Below are 18,143 nucleotides of genomic sequence, written 5' to 3' on the forward strand. Positions count from 1 at the left end.
TTACCTGACAGCTGAAGTGGTCCCTGAGCTTCTCAATTCATGACACATATGGACTGAAGGCTGAGGTTAGGGCAGGTGTACTCTCTACAGAGCTCAGCACAGTCCAGATCAGCCAATCCCGCTAAAGGCTTTGATATCTGATCAAGCACTTGAAAGTAGGGAAAACTGAATCCCAACTCTGTGAATTACCCTAAAAAATAATAATAATAATTTTATGAACCATTATTGGTTGCTTGCCTGAAAATCTTGGGAAAATCTCATGGGGAAGAGGGAACATCTAAATCCTTTCCTTCATCAAAGAAAAACCTGCATCGTGTACGCAGTGGTACGCGATGGTAAAATCAGAATTTTGAACTCTACATTTGCAGAGCTGATGTGGGTTTTTGGGATTGTGGTTGACCTCAGGAGGTCACCTTTTCTGAATTAGTTATGGAGAAAAAGCAATTCTTTTAGCAGTTGCCCTGTGGGCTAATTATATAACCCTCTAGAAGATAGCCATCCTTGTCTTCTCACGTGTCCCCTCAACATTAATCTCAGCCTGGAAGAAAATAGACTGCAGAGTAATGGAGGAAGAGAGCTTGCATCTGGCCTTATAAAACTACCGAAAGGTTACTTACCGCTGCCATACTTCTGAAAATTTTGAATGCATTTATTTATTACTCACCTCGGGGTACAGAACTTCTAGATTTGATTGTTTTTTTGTGAAACCATTATCAATTTCTAACACTCTACACATTTGTCCTTCTAGCAATTTACTTTTTCATCGCAATTCTCCATCCCCAATCTTAAACTCAGTTTTGCTCTTTCTAATTGTCTTGTTAATGGTTCTCATTGCTCGCTCTCTACAAGTAAAAAGTAAATATTTAAAGTAATAGCAAAGCATTCCGATGATCTAAGTCTGTAAGTCTGATAGTCTGTTATCTTATAAGTGCTGAAATTGCCCATTAGAAAATATTTGCTTTTCAAAGGATTAAATCCTTGGAAGATGCGAGAGCTAAATCTGCCCCACTCATTTCTCATTCCCTTTTGCACAAATTAATAACTATGATTTCATAACTAATGGAAGATCAAGTGTCCTTGCGGGAAAAATAAATAGGTGAAGAACTTGGAATCTGTATTACTTCGCATTTGAAAATCTCAACATCTTAGCCTAGGATTTGATAAACAGCTTCAAGGCATGGAGATTATTAACTTTTAATTGCAAATCATGAGATGCGAACTGCTCGCATTTTTTTTTCAAAACGTCCTGCTTATAGTCTTATGAAGATAAACAAAGGTCATCAATTCAGATCCAGATTTCATTTCCACACAAGTGTGACGCCCTGAACAACATCAAACTTAATTTAATCTTTTTTTCCACAAGAGAGGATGTTTTTAAAATCTACTAAATATGAGTCAAATACAAACAAACATGCCAAACCTAAAAGTACGTTTTTCACTCCTCAGGAGAACAACAAACCGTTCTTATAAACTTTAACTTGGAAACTTTGATCTGGATTGCAATTAAAAGTAAGTTTAGAAACACATTAACAACAATAAAGCCGCCTCGTTGAAAACCAATGAGACTTTTCACAACTCTTTTGAACCGACAGTTATTGGCAAACATTCTGAGCTTTCCAAATCCCATAAACCCAGAGTCTGTGTTTGTGCACGTTTGTTAAAAGATGATTCTTACTAAATCAAATATCAGAGACTAAATTGATTAAATAGCTGGTTTATGTACCATTATGTTTGAACTATTGCACATGTAACTGTGCACAAAAATCAAGCAGATGTTATTTAAATGGACGATTAGCTTTGCTGGGAGATCCACTCTGCTGGGCTGTGACCTCAGACACATCTGCAAACACACTCATGTGACCTGAATGACAGATGAGAGTCTGTACAGATGTTCTGTTACTTACAAACATCAAGCTGCCACTGCTTCTGTGATGTAATTCTCTTTGACATGTTGAGTAAGGACAAAGGGACACTTTTGGCTTTTCCCAATTCCTTTTTTACAATCAGTAGATCATACACCCAGTTTTGATCAGCACTTATTTTTTACATGTTTTATGAAATTATTCAAATTAAACTTCAATTGTAATTTATACATACTTCTATGATAAGAATGTTTTTAGCTTCTAAATCAAAATTCAATATGATTTTTTATTTTTATTTTGGAAGACATACATTCAATATTAGGACACAGCTGTACTGATAGCATTATATATATATATATATATATATATATATATATATATATATATATATAAAGGAATTCAACTATTGGAAAGAAAACATTAAGTAGTTTAGAATAAGGTTTATCATTATTTAGTCAAAAAAGCACCTTTACTTAATATACTAAAATTGTGGTCTGATCAGCACACAGAAACTAAATTCAAAAATACATAAATAAATTGATAAACAAACAACCAATAAGTGATATCAGTAACCCCTGAAGACCATATCTATAATCTTAAATATTACATATTTTTTTTTTTTTTTTTAAAGGCAAGCCCAAACAATATAATATAATATAATATAATATAATATAATATAATATAATATAATATAATATAATATAATATAATATAATATAATATAATATAATATTCTTGTTCTTCATCATGGACACTCTTGTACATCACTGATTAATTGCTTCTCTGCCTTATGGTGAGGTTCAATTATGGTTTGTACACGTATGGTTTTCAAAATTGTTACTATCCTAGAAGAGACCACATCAGCCTATTCCAAAGTGTACCTTATGTTGGTGGGTCTTTTTGCTGCTTCATTGTTATCTCCACACCATTATAAACATCTCACCAGCTTCCACCCACCACTTATTCACGATCTGACCCCTCCATGCCTCTTCAACTAGAGGAGCCCAACCGCATCTCATTACTTCCTCTTTCCAACCTCCTGCGTAGTCAGAAGCCATGTCAAACCTCTCAGAAAACAAAATGAGTCTGCTTGTAGTGGTCACGCCAAAACCCAGCCTACGCTCGCCGCCAGTGCCCCAGCACCTCTATTTCCTGCACACTTTGATGCTTATTCAAAGGAAAATCTTATTTTCTTTCCATCAGCTTTGGTTTCCCATCACCTGACTCCATTCTGCTATAACTCAGGCAATCTGGCTGGGCATCACTCATGCATCGAGCCATTGAAACCATACACGTACAGCACCTGCCAAATGGAGAGAAGTGAAAGTAATGGAGAGAGAATATGGATCAGTTTGTGTTAACCTCCGAATTCTGCCTCCTGAAAAGCAACACATTAGTGACAGCGCTGTGAAGGGAGCTCTGATTTGGGCCAGTGAGCCACGTATGTCACTTGTCTCCATTCCTGGCATGTTTTCGATTACACTTCCTCTTCTTTCTTTGTTTATTGCTGATCTTTCCATCACAGCCCGTAGCAACCGCATGAGCAGGTGACGGGAGCCGTTGCTGAAACAGACTGGCCTCATTGTAGTGCAAAACACCACCTCAGCTATTCGGTTCCTAACAGATTGCTTTCCCCCATCTCAGAAGCCCCTGCTCTTCTAGCCGTGCACTGGATTACAGGCCATATCACCTCACTCTTAAGCAATCTTGTTTTTGATGTCAATAACTCAACCTGTGAAGCCACTGCCATAGAAGCCCACTGTAAACAAAGTGAGATTTCCACCTCTGCAATTACTATAGCATCAAATCCACTCTGGAGAATAAAGACATCTCTCTCACATTCTTCCTTTTAGCTCCTGGAACCGAAACATCACCCATCTAGTTGATTTAAAAAGCTTGTTGCTGGAATTCAAGGTCTCCATTTGACTGAGCCAATGTTTCAGTCCATTTGGTTAATTGCAAATCCATTTGCCTGCATGCAATTTATTGTTTCTTCAGTCACACGCTACAAGTTAAGAGTTCTGTCACCTTGAGGTCTTGTGAGATCTGTCCTTTTCTCTAGCTACACATTGTTTATTATTTAATAAATGTTTTTGAAAACACGCCAGTCCCAGAAGACCTTAGATATTGTACAAATACATTCACTGTGAAATTGCTCTTCTGTTCAGTGATATGTAAGCTCTTTAATGAATTATGTACAATGCATTCTATACAAACCCTATACAGTCATATTCCAAAATTTATAAAATGTTCTTTATTCTAAATTTCTAATGCAAAAAATTTGTGAGATGGAAAGCCTAACATTTAGGTCATTATTTGCTGAAAATCTCTTCCAGTGCATATGCCACATTTAAATTTATTTATTTGACAGGATATGTATTCATTTTAGAAGACCAAGCACATCAGACTTACAAGTTGGTACTTTCATGTTGCCTTTTTTATCTCTATTCTTTTTTTTTTTTTTTTTTTTTGCAGCTGAACAACATCCATCTTCGGTCACCGAGGAAAGTTTGTAAAATTACTCAATTTGTGTTGTTTCAAGGAAAGTTAGTTGGGTTTTGGAATTAAATCATGTTGAATAAACAAAGTAGAATTCATTTAGACTTTAAAAGTAAGTAAGAGAGAGTAAGAGAGAGTGCTAAAAAGACAATATATGAGGACATGTGGAATATAAAGAGAGAATTATGGATTAAGGTTTTTCCAGCCAAGTGGAAGGTGGAAGAATTGCAGCCCAGTGGCCAGTAATTAAAAAGGAGCGATCAATCCGCACTGCTGACCGACTCATGAGAAATCTATTGAGTGACTGCGGTAAAGCGCTAATTTGGAGCCATTAAGGGATGCAGAGTTTGCAAACAGGCCGGTAATGATGATGGCTTGCATGGCTACAGGGTTGCCCTTTGTACTGCTGTCAGACTAAGAGTGTCTGGGAGAGCTGAAATTAGATAGGGAATGTCTGACAAAACCTCAACGCCACAGACCGAAATAACAGCTCCTTCCTCAAATGATCAGTGCCATTTGTAGTGCATTGGCTCAGCCATCAGTAGTGAGAGGGCTTTTTGGCAGAAGAACAGTGTACAACTGTGGATCGCTAAAGTCTGCAATGAGAAATACAAGCTCATCGACCTGCCTTTCAGATGTGTAATAGTTCCATATTAGGAGCTCAAATAAACCCTTTTGAGATGGACAATCCTTCTTTTAGTAATTTGGTGAGACTAAATTCATAAAAAAATCTATCAGAAAAGAAGCCTTCATTTCTCCCCATCATCTTTGCTACTAAAAGTAGTTGATTGGAGCTGTGATTTAGCTGATATAAAAAATAAAAAAAGAGAACCATTTCTTCATCTTTGCCTTACTGTGATATGAACGGTCACACTAAGAAAGTTACTTATAAAAAAGGTACTTAATCTGAATGCCCTTATATACAGGTACAAAGAAAAAAAAGAAATGCCCTACCAAGGACACCCACCACAGAAATTTCATTCATTTTGTCGCATGTGGAACTGGCTGTTTTTAAAATGGCCTATCATTGGAAAATTAATAACCATTCACACAGGTCAAGAAAGAGTCAAGACTGCCTGTAAAAAGCCTGAAGCGGAGCAAACTTACAGTGCATTTATATCCATTTAGAGATCTACTGTACTGTATACTTACAAGGCTGCAACAGAAAAGTCAGACCTCCAAGTGGCAAACAAATGATAACAAGTAAACCATAGTGGAAGCAGTCACAGTTCACACCTCCAAATCTATTTTTTTTCCTTGACAAAAATATATCTGTTAGATCTACAGTTTGCAAGATGTAAAAATAAATATATTCGATTTTATTGCCATTATAACTAGAGGCAAACCTTGTCATTACCTGGAAACTGCCAATTACCTCTTTCATAGGCAAAACAGAATCTCAGCCAAGAAACCAATTACGCAAAAGTTCAAAGGGAAAATGAATCACTGTTATCAGTCCTCGTTTTATTGTTTGTCACTTTGGTTTTTGAGGAGGTGGTCAATGGTCATCGTCATGTTTTATTTATGCAACCAGGAGCGCCATAACGGGGGTGAAGGTTAAGATGATTCCAAGGGCCCTTATCATAGAAACCATAGGGGCATCCCTGAAAGCAACTGGAGCTCTCTGCAACATTACATGTTATTGTATTTGATTTCTTTGGATAATGCATACAAAAATAATAATACAAATAAAATAAAATGCTCGATAGAGAGATTGCAAATAAAATTTTCAAACGCACCCACTTGAGTACATCAATGCAGATTTATGTAGTTAATGTGCATGTCACTTGCTTAAGACACATTAGCTAAAATAGAAACTTTTTTTAAAATCCCTAAATAAACATTGAGAAAAATCATTTGACTAGTTTTTGATCGTGTGAATGATTTTCTCAAAGAAACCTGTTACTCTTGTCATTCTGAAATGCTAAAGTCTGTCACAAAACTTCAAGTTACGTATATATTACTCTTCATAAAAAGCTCCCATGGCTTCGCTAGTCACTACAACTTGCATTTATGGACTGCACCAATTTTGTAATAAGGTACAATTTTGTTATCTTTAGGGATAGAGATAATTGTATTTATTTATGTCTTTTATATATATATATATATATATATATATATATATATATATATATATATATATATATATATATATATTATCATATTTTCATTGTTGGTCTAACATATACAGTTGTGGCAGTTAAGAATGCAATTTTTTTTTTCACCTGCAGCATGCAATTCACCACAGGTGATCATGGAGCTCCCTTTAGGTGGTGCAGGAACAGCATTCTGTAGTTAAACACTACAGCCAGGTCACACTGCTTTTGATGAGAAACAATTTTCTGATAGTGTCTGATAGTTTAATATATAAAATAGACTATTAGAATATCCCTTTAAAAAATAATTTATACAAATATTTAGTAAAAAGAACTTGAAAACCCATTTACATATTCATTATTTGTAAACACACACTTCATTGCACTTTCATAGGCACACTTCATAGGCTACTATATATACAGTAGCTAGTCAAGACAGCACACTGATTTAATTAGTCTCCATAAGATTTGAGTGATGCAGAAGTGGTCATGCATGCATATTTTCATGAAGTTTTATATTTAGTGGTTTTGACGGTGTATTTCAATTCCACATTTCAAGTTGCCTAATATACAAAAGTAGCTAAGCAGCTTGTCCTCTAATTCCAGATCTTTAAAATTTCATCTGTGGGAATAATTTATATTGTTTGTGTGCACAGCTGAACATACTCATTGAATACTTTTAACAGTGTAAGCAAAGACTGAACAGCTTTCCTTTTTTCAGGCTAATTAAAGACCTCAGCGACATGCAATTCTGAACAACCCCTTGACTGTAATTATCTTTCTCTTTGCCGTGACCTCTCCTCATTGTGTCCTTTTCTCTCTCTTTCACACTCGACTTCTCTCCGCCAGCTGCTTACTAAGTTTGATTTTCTCTTGCCCCAGATCTGTTTGGTAATGAGCATGCAGGGCGATCAATAATTCACTGGAGTTTGAATTAAACGCAGGATGATCGGGTTTGGGTGTGTTTTAAACAGAGAGAGTAATCAGTGCCATTCATGAACTTGTTTTTTTTCTGCTGGTCTTAACAGCCCTCACACAATGTCTCCTGGCTGCTCTTAGATTGCCTTTACACCCCCTCAGTCCTCACTCGCGTTATTATGTTCATTTCACATGCACATTCGACTGCTCCTCGCTCTGAGTCCCACTGTGTTGATGGCTTCCACATACATACAAATCACACCTGCTCTCTTTAAATGCAGATAAAATGAAACCACTCTACTATGATCAAGCCTCATTTCTTGATGCTCGGCCCACACCATTCAGTTCAGAATGCCATCACGTGCTAGAAAGATGTTTTCCAGCAGCAACATTTCTCTCTCCATTAAGATGATATGAACTGATCTAAATTAAAATGTGCAGGCACTGGCAGTGACTCCCTAACCATTGGATGTTGTGTAAATGTTTCCCAGAGGAAAATCCTGTAGCTCAAGAGTTCATACTGTAGCACGAGTTCATAATGAAATCTCTGAATCTGGAATCTTGTCAGATCTCTCAACATTATTTTCCTCTTCCATCTTGTGTAGTTCCACCTGATGACCCCGTTATCATCGGAGGGCCTGTGGTGAGCCTGAGAGCGGGCAACCCCCTCAATCTGACGTGTCACGCAGACAATGCCAAACCCGCCGCCTCGATCATCTGGATCCGAAACGGAGAGGTGCTGAACGGAGCCACGTACTCTAAGGTAAATTCTGAGGAATTGAAGTTGTTATTTAGTAGGGTCTCACTAGCCAATTCAACATATAAATGTGGCAATATGTATATATGTGAATGTAGTTTGAACAAGTACAACATTTTCCTGGATCAACATATCTGTTGATCCCGGAAAAAAACATTATAATCAACCAAAGAGAACAGAAGGTTAGGTCTACAGGAAATGTCAGTTTTAGGCTGACAGGGTTAGGTTCTACATCTTTGTAATTCAGCTATCATTTCCCTTTTTTTATTAATATACTGTATTTATTTTAATTATTTAATATTATTTTTTTTATTATATTATTATTATTCAATATTTAGCATTTTGAATGTATATCATATTACTTCTATTCATATCTAATTTATTAACTTTTTTTATAAAATGTAGAAAAATAAGAAGAAAAAAAGGTTTTCAATTAATGCAATATTTAAGTAAGTACATTGTGTGTATATGCAATGTGAGTGGGGTCAATGAGTTTCGTACCATTCAAATGAAGTAGCATTTTTTTTTTTCAGTCTACAATGACTGAACCACACCAAGGGGTTAAGGATAAATTATGAACAGGTCTCAACAAAATGTTTGCAAAAAAATGTTTGCAAGTTTGTGAAAAATGATTTGTCAGATGTCAAAAAAGGGCAAATAAGGAGAATCTGTAACATGTCTCTTATGATTACAACACAAAGCATGGCAAGACTTCATCTGCAAAGAAGAACAGTGGGTGACTAAGTACAACAGAACTGCTGCAAAGTGACAGCAAACATCAATATTTGCCTTGAAGACTGTTTCCAAAAAAACTGATCAGAGAGAACTTCACAAAATCAACATCCATGAAAGAGTTTCAACTGCTAAATATTTAATCACAGACGCTAAAAAATGAGTCATGATTATAAAACTTGCAGTTAGAGCACAAAGATGATCGTCAACATCTGCCCTCTCCACTTTGGATGGTTTCTAAGAGAAGTTTGAGAACATTTAACTGGAGACTATTCAGAAGTTGTACGAATGAAACACAGCTTACAAGATCATTAGAATAAAGTCAAATGGTGGTAAAACATTCATTAAGAAATATTGCACATTTCCAAGGTGTTCAATTTTATTTCTAACACCCGTCCACTCTCAGAAATTTTTTTACAAAAGCTGTTACTGAGCCGGTACCTTTTCAAAAGGCATGCCTTTGTACCTAAAGGGTCCATATTGGTACCTAAAAGATACAAAAGTGTGTTTGTATATTCAGAAGCAAAACCAGGACTAAGTCCTGGTTTTAAATATACTGTATATATTTATTTATTTATGAGCATTTTTATAAAAAAAATTGTATTTATTTTAATTTTATTTAATGTTTTATTTTATATTTCTAATTTTATTTGTTTTTATTTTATCTATTTTTTTTATTAATATAGTTTTTATTTCTTGTTTTATTTTTCATTTTATTTTTATTATTATTATTATTATTTTATTGCAAGATAATACAGTATATGCAGGTTTTCTTCAATTTCATATGAAATGGCCTCTCGTCGTGAGAGCCATCTGTGGTCATGATTGCTTGCACCATCTGCACTCATTCGCTTTAGCCCTTAGCTCCATTTGATTGGAAGAAAATCCCTGGAAATCCAGCCTCTAACTGAAATGACAGAGACATGTTTGTCCTCCTTACCCTGCAAAATGTGTCAACACAAACAAACAGATGGCAAGATAAGGCAAAGCCATATTGTTTTCCCGGAATTACCCCACCCCCCACTTGAACGTCCCTCCTATAAAAGGTTTCGCTCCCCTATATACAGCTGATGTTTGTATGCATTTATATGTGATCCAGCCCAAATCTATTTGTCGTAATTATATTTGAATGCAATCAAAACTCATATTTAATTTCGGCTTCCCATTGTGATCTTCTACTAGGGTCATTCTGAGTAGAAAGCAGCAGGAGTGTAATCAACACAGCCGTATAAGTATACAGTGCTTGCAAGATCCTCTTGTCTAACGCTAATGCTCCTCCTCCCTCCACCTGATCTGATTATTAGCTGTTTCTAAAGAGCAGATAAACACCATTGATTTAGCTGCTGTAACTGGATGCCATATTGCCCATCAGCCCACTCTCTAAAGGAAGCGCCACTAATCGAAAGATGAGCACTCCGGGTTATTTTTTCTGGTTATCGTGATAACGAGTGTGAGGGACAGGGCAACGTGATGGATGTAGGCAGTTGAGCTTTCTAATATCTCTATTCATGCTATTAAAAAGCAATGCAGTCAATTAAGCCACAATCACTTGGTCTGAATAATGGAGAATGGGACAAGCAGAATCCCTCTCACACTCCCCCTTCATCAGGCTCATAATCTGGACAAATGAAGGCCAATATCTGTATGAAGTATGCAGTGAATATGTCTTTCTGTTGGGCTGGCATTTCTGGAGACGCTTAATGATTCAAATGACTAATGTGTCATCTTTACATTGCTGAGGTGTCGTCTTTTCTGTTGGCCTCTGAATGTCATTACCTGATGTGATGAGCTGCCGTAAAACACTGATGGTGCTGTAGATGTGATGATAAGACACAACAAAGGCAAAGCAGCATATGGACGGGACGGAGGAAATTCAGAACAGGTCAGCGATTTGAGGTTTTTGCCAAGTGTGTGAATTTTTAAACAGATTTCAGAGAGGTCAGCTTTTTAAAATGACATTTTATAGTTTGTTTTAAGTTGTGGCTCATTTTGCAGAGTCCAGATTTGGTCACCACTAACATAGCTAACCATAACAATCACCTATTTTAAAGACAAATTCTACTGTGATTCTATGGAAAGTTATGTAAACTTATCTAAGTTAAGCCTAATTTATCTAACCTATGTTAGATACCAAAATCCAGTATCACATGACTGTAGATAGATATATCAATTAACCAACTTAATTTTTTTTTTTACTTTTTTTGTTTACTATTTTCCACTCCCTCCTCCACAACTTCTCAAAACTTCACCTTTCCCTCCTCATCTGTCTCTAAAATTTAAATTTACCCCCAAGACTTAAATTTCTGTATAATTAGTGCAGGCTTTTAAATAGTAGTGCCCGCCTTGAGAGAATATTTCAATATTTCAGATAGAGTTCTAATTAACTTTAGTATCAAACTGAAAGTGGCAAATTATTTCATGCTGCTGAAGCAGGTAGCATGCGGCGCAGCTCCGCAGACACAAGAGATTGACTGTCGCCTTCACGCTTTAACTTTGCCAAATTTAGCCTCTTCTGTTAATGCTTGAAACATCACTCTGCCTCCTCCCCTTCTCTTCTACCCCTCTCCCCTCAGCACCCCCCTCTTAATTAACCTTCTTGCAGTTTTGCCACTGAAATTAAAAGTGGGAGAGGAGAGAAGTAAAAAGGCATCTAATTAATTGCACTGTAAAATGGTGGAAATTAATCAGAACTGGAGGTGCAGGATTAAATAAGTTAATCAAAGAATGGCTTTTAACCCCAGGAACAGAGATGGAACTTTACACTCCTTTTGAGGGAGATGGAAAAACAAAGCCACAGAACGCTTATCTCTCTTATAGTGAAATTAATACGTCGTAATAGGCGGCGAAACGTGTGGCCGTGCCAGTCCTCAATTATCATGGCTGATTCGAAACACCTTCCAGCGACGGCCCGCGTTTAAAAACGTGTTAAGGGACTTTGTGACGGCATGCTAATGTTGCCTAAATTATTAGTATCAATGCGCCTTGAGGTCTAATCAGCAAATCGCTGTCGCTGTTTCTCCCCCCACCCAGACGTCAACCTTAATTTCACACAATTTTGTCTGCACACTTCAAAAGGATGTTTACTGACATTTGCTAACCTTTAAACTGAGCAAACGGCTAGATGAAGCCAACGCAGACACTTTATTTTCAGATTCTGACATTTGACAAGGGACAGGCCTATCTGACATGCACATACAGCTGAGGCATTGTGCCTTAAAACACACGTCTAGTTTTGACATTTCTAATTCTGTCTCAGGCCTCATTCTTAAGCTGCATTCTTCACTCATGATTCCCAGCCTTCACTTCCTGTAGAGAGAGCTGACATGCTCCAGGCTGCACCACCAGAAATTATCTATTTGTAATTTGGAGCTATTTTCGGCCCGGTCCTGGTTAAGTGTTGAGTCCTTGGCTGTTTCAAGCTCCATTCAAGATTAATGACTTTAGACAGGCCCTGAGCAATGAGGGAAACAATCCGGACTGTGTCAGGCAGGATATTACATTGACACATCCTGCGGCTGACAGCTTGTGTCTTTCAGCTGGTGAGGTGAGCACCTAGTCTGCAGAGCAACAGCCTTCACTGCTCGCCTCTCAGACAAACACGATATGCAGAACAGTATGGAATGGCCTACATTACAAACCCTTTCAGCTGAATCGCAGTGGCAATGCAATGTATTCAGTCTACCTATTTTTTATCTTTCCATATTCTGATCTAAGTATTATTGCAATGTGCCTCTGCCTGCATTTTTGCAAAACTCCAAACTCAAAACTCACTACAGTAAAACGACAGCATTTTTATTCCGTTCTAACAATAAGTTATGATTATAGGGGCAGATTCTTGAATAAAAAACGTGTATGTTTGTGAGGTATCTTGCACGCCAAAACACTTTTAACTTTAATGTTTTGTAAACCAACACATTTTGATGTTTGCATCACATAAACAGCTGTGTAAGTCTGGGTTTTCTGACATAGTAAACTTGCTCAGTAGCGCACCCGGTACAGCATTTGAATGTGTTGCTAAATTTTTAAGAAACAATGCAATATCATTCTGCAAAAATCTTTCCACAGGCACATTTTTTTTTTTCAGTGAGCCTGATCATGTTACTTAATTTATCATTTAGAGCCTTATTTTTTAAATGAGGGAGAATTTGTAATATAGCAAGACTAATATTGAAACTAATAAGTATTCATATTAATATTTATCGGATATACTAGTGCAACCTATTACAGACCCTTATTGTCTAGTGAGGAAATCTCACTTTACTACAAATTGTGAAAACTAAGAATACAAGGAAAAGTGACTAGCCTACTTAATATACGTTTGCTAAGAAAGTTAAAATAACAAACATAAAGATCACTTTAATAGCCAAAAAAGATAAAGCAGAGAATAAAAGCTTAAACAGTCTCCTAGTTAGCTATCATAAAACAGGGCAAGACCTTCATTCATCATCATAAACTTGCATGTGACTCAAGCAATGAAAAAACATACTGACACAGGAAAACACTTTCTTTTCTGTAAACCTCAAAATAATAAAATATGAGATGCTCATAAATAGCAAATGTGCTCAAGGAGAAACTATAATAAGCCAACAAAAGCTATTAAAATGAAAAAAGAAATCCTACTAATCACATATACACATAAAAATAGCCCTATAGCACAAACAAACACATTTCAGTGGGATTTAAAGTAGATGACTTGCTTGATAAAGGTGAGAAAGATGAGAAATGTGGCTTTGCTGGAAGTGTTTCTTTGTGGCACCCATAATATTCCTCTCTCTCTTTTTATCCTCGTCTCTTATGTCTCACACTCTTTTTCTTTCTTTTTCTTTTTCCTCTCTGTTGGTGGGATGGTGAGTGTGAGGTTTCATTACTATATTTTAGATCGGTAACAAAAAAAAGGAGAAAAAAAATTAGTAAAAGTAATTACTACTATTAGCGAACTCCCTATCACTGGCCTGTGCGATGACATGACTAATTATTAGCGAGTGACTATCATGGCTGAAAAGTATATTATTCTTCTAGATTCTTTGGGGGAGCTGATGACATTAATTCATGGTCTTATAGAGACACAGATGGGGTCTTGACTGGCCACCCACGCAAGTCAACGCTTCTGGCATTAAAAGGCCACAGGCTGCTGTGGGGGTTTGGCTAAAAGGGATATTTTACTGGAACACTTTCACATGCTTGAAATTACTCTCTCAAAAGTGAACAATGTACATAGATAGATTTTGGTGGTAAAAAACTTAGCATATATATATATATATATATATATATATATATATATATATATATATATATATATATAGTAATCTATAGATAGATAGATAGATAGATAGATATAGTAGTGAGTATCATGGTGCATCTCTCCCATCATTCTGCAACACAAGCCAGGGAGAGTGCCTGCTGGGAAGGCCAATTTATTCTGGTGGGTGACTGTTGTGATGGCCATGCTGGTTAGCATCCCTCTTTCTCTCCGCCTCTTGGTGAGTCATTGCTGTGTGGCAGAGAGTGTGGATTCTGTCGAGCGCTTCCAGATGGAGCTCTATGCTGGGCAAGCAAGGCCTAACACAGACTATGACCACTGGAAAAGAAGATTGATTTCCTCTGTGGTGTACGACATGCCACGCACCAAAGCTTCACTCTTAAGCTGCACTAAGGAGCCCCAAAACATGCTGTTTTCTCTCAGAAACAATCGGTGCATGTGCAGAGAGACCATGAGCACAGAACGGACTGTTTGTCTCCATTTCCTGTGGGCAGCTGGGGGGAAAAGGGCTTTTGTAATGCCAGTCTTGGGATTGATTTTGAATGATGTTGTTTTGTGCTGTCTTGCACCCTAAACACGTATGACTGCAATTGAAAAAAATAAAATAAAATTATAATAACAATAAAGAGATAAAATTCAAATAAAATAAAATGACACAATTTAGCTGTCCATAACCCTACTTTATTCTCTTCCTGTAGACTCTTCTTCGAGATGGACGAAGGGAAAGCACTGTAAGCACCCTCTACATTTCAGCCTCCAACATTGAAACCGGGCAGAAGATCATCTGCCGGGCGTCCAACAAGGCCGTGCCCAATGGGAAAGAGACCGGTGTCACTATTGACATTCAACGTAAGTGATGTCACTCTCAGATTGTTTCCTATTTTTAATGTACTTGCACAAAGTCAGCATTTTTCTCTTTCTTTTGTTTTGGATCATGCTTGCTTTCCACTAAATTAAACTTCTAAGTACTGTACATTGTGATACTAATCTAAGAGCACTTTTTTTTGTATTAATGGGAGAATTGTCTGCTGGATTGTCATAATTGATGTAGATTGGCAAATCCTCTTGCGATAAATAAACGTTTGCTGGAATTGTTAAAAATTCAAAATGGGCAAAAAAATAAAAAGTCACCACAATGTGGCTTCTAGTAACCCTTAAAATAGTTTTTAACTCTAATCAGTTCCAAATCAGACAGAAATCATGTTATTCTCCTTTAAATATTCAGTAAAAAAAAAAAAAAAAAAAAAACATTTTCTTTCACATCTCACCCACTTATTCTAGTTCATTCTTTCTGCCCGTTTAGAGGAAATCTCTTCTCACAAATTGGCACTGAACAATACCGTTATACTTGCATTGCTTGAAGCCTCGAACCCTCATCAATAATGTTAACTATGACTAATAAAGCAGAACATGGTATTTAGAGACCCATTACTAGAGACAGATCCATTGTGCAACTTTATGCATGACATAAGAAGCACCTTGTAACACAAAAGGGATTCGGGTGGAGGCTGAGGCGTTGTGGAGCAGAGCAGATATTAAAGATGATTAACATTTGTTAGTGTTGCACCAGCTTAAAAGCTTGCACGGATGTGTTTATCCAAAGCACCAGACAGCAGTAGTAGTAATATTTTGCATGTGTGTGTGTGTGTGTGTGTGTGTGTGTGTCATATTAAGAATGGGTAACACTTTAGAATAAGGTTCCATTAGTTAATGCTAGTTAATGTATTAATTAACATGAACAAACAATGAACAATACATTTATTACTGTATTTATTAATCTTTGTTAAAGTTAGTTAACGAAAATACAGTCATTCATTGTTAGTTCATGCTAATTCACAGTGCATTAACTAATGCTAACAAGCACAACTTTTGATTTGAATAATGCATTAATAAATGTTGAAATTAACATTAACTAAAATAAATAAATGCTGTAGAAGGATTGTTCTTGCTTTTTTCATGTTAACTAACATTAACTAATGGAACCTTATTCTAAAGTGTTACCTAAGAATGTTTCACAAAAAAAATAGACTCCAAAGCAAACCAGAATTAATAGATATAGTAGCTAGATAGATAGCTACTATAGAGAGATAGAGAGACAGAGATACGTAAATAGACATTTAATGATAATGAAGCCTATTTTTAGGATATAATTTTCACATTATCTTCTTTGTTTCATGTATACGACTATATTGTATCATCACCAAGCAACAGCGTGTGAATACTGACAGGCAGAGATTCAAAACATAGCGAAACGTTCAGTTGTAAGAAATATTTGGACTAACTGTTGTATAAATTTATGACATTCCCTCCACTCATTTCTATGTCTCCCACTCGCTCTACTGCAAATGCTCTGTAGACGCGTAGAGATGCTGTACACTCCACTGCTGTCCAGATCTGTTCCCTATTCTATCGCCTGTGTTTTAATTAAACCACGCGAGAAATCAGGCCTACTGTAATTGCCACAGAGCAGACAAATTTGCCAAGTCTCTGCACTCTCTAATTTCATTACCCCACTCTCACCACCTCTACACAGAAAGATGGAAATATTTCAAATGTATCACTGAGACGAGCAGTCATGTTGCAAAATTCTGCACGGCTGAAGGGAACATCCCTGAGAGAGAGGCAGGTGAATGTGGAACGGGAGCCATGAAAAGAGGATAATGAGGTTTTCAGAATTACATGCAGTCAGAGGCCCGGTCCGCTTCTGAATGACTAAATGAATACCCGTCTGAGTGGGATACATTTACATCACCCTGCTGAGCTGGTGCTCTGCAAAGCATGAGACATTAACTCAGAAGAAGCGAACAAATAGAGACGGTGAATGGTAAGCGATGACGGCAAGCTCTCCCTCTGAGGATCAAACACTAGCAGGTGTTTAATGAATAAGTTATGGCCGTATCGGCAGGTGGGATGAAGCTAAGGATGCAAACCCGTTGCGGAGGCTACGAGCGCATCCTCCAGGCCACAGGGGGGGGCTGTGTAGCCATGCAAATCAGTTAATATTGATGAAGGACAGCTGTTTTCCGATGCACAAAACAGATGATTAAGGGTAAAGAGAATTGTGCACATCGCACACCACTGCAGCATGCAACCATTGAACTCACTGAGATCATTCCAGTGGAAATGATCTAAGCGTTTCATATGAATAAATGAAGTTGATGCATAATTACATAGAAAAGTGTGATCTCACAAGCATTCCCTCAACTGTTCAATCACGAGTATGTTTAACCCATTTAATCCTACCGCTTACAATAGTGACCCTAAAAAAAGTTATTCATGAATGCTATAAATTCAGACCTACTACTCTATTCGTATACTGTATACGAATAGGAAAGTAAACAGTAATAAATAAACAACGTATTTGCCATACTCCCTGAAAATAAACAACCTGTAGGTGAGGACAGCTGTGCAGTTCCCAGACTCGGTCTTAGCAAGAGTAATGAGAATGAAAAAGAAAAAATCAATAGGTTTTATTTTACTTTTTTCTCTTTGTGTATGTGGTGTGCGTCCGTGTGTAGCAGGATCGATGTTTTGAGTGCAGTGCGGTGAACATGTTTCCATGTACCCTACACAGGCTGAGACACAGAACAGACAGAGAATCGATGGCTGACCCCAGGTGAACGACAGATATTTTTTCGTCTGCCTGTTTAAGGGAGTGACAAAAGGGTAAGAAGAGAACCTTAAAGGAAAAGGAAACCAGGAAATATTAGAATATCGATCAGAGACTTTGATATATTTCTTTAGCCAAATGAAAGATACTTACTAAGACTGACAGCTCCACTGGATGAGTGGATGAATAAAAGAGGGATGTGTGCGTGCATTTCATCACGTCCATCCTCTAATGTGCCCACTCTAGCTATTGTCAGTCCTCATTCAGAGTCCACTAATTGACCACTTGGTTCAATGTGATAATGTCATCTGCAACAAAAGTAATTAAAGGCTTTCTGGATTTTTTTCTCAGCTCAGATAATTCTCATTCTGATCAGCGCAGGCCTCTGAGACAGCCGCTAGCTTTCGGT

At 37.1% G+C, this 18,143-nt stretch overlaps 1 protein-coding gene across 3 annotated transcripts in view; it reads left to right on the forward strand.

The window, feature by feature from the left end:
• Positions 1–18,143, forward strand: part of LOC132101210 (kin of IRRE-like protein 3) — a 206,123-nt gene that overhangs the window by 145,774 nt on the left and 42,206 nt on the right. For all 3 annotated transcript variants that reach the window (XM_059505960.1, XM_059505961.1, XM_059505962.1), the window contains exons 4-5: positions 7,981–8,138; positions 14,823–14,973. In XM_059505960.1, coding sequence (XP_059361943.1) covers positions 7,981–8,138; positions 14,823–14,973 — 309 coding nt within the window. The remainder of the gene's footprint in view (positions 1–7,980; positions 8,139–14,822; positions 14,974–18,143) is intronic.

The sequence above is a fragment of the Carassius carassius genome, chromosome 23 (assembly GCF_963082965.1).
Source record: "Carassius carassius chromosome 23, fCarCar2.1, whole genome shotgun sequence".
In the NCBI taxonomy this organism is placed as follows: domain Eukaryota; kingdom Metazoa; phylum Chordata; class Actinopteri; order Cypriniformes; family Cyprinidae; genus Carassius; species Carassius carassius.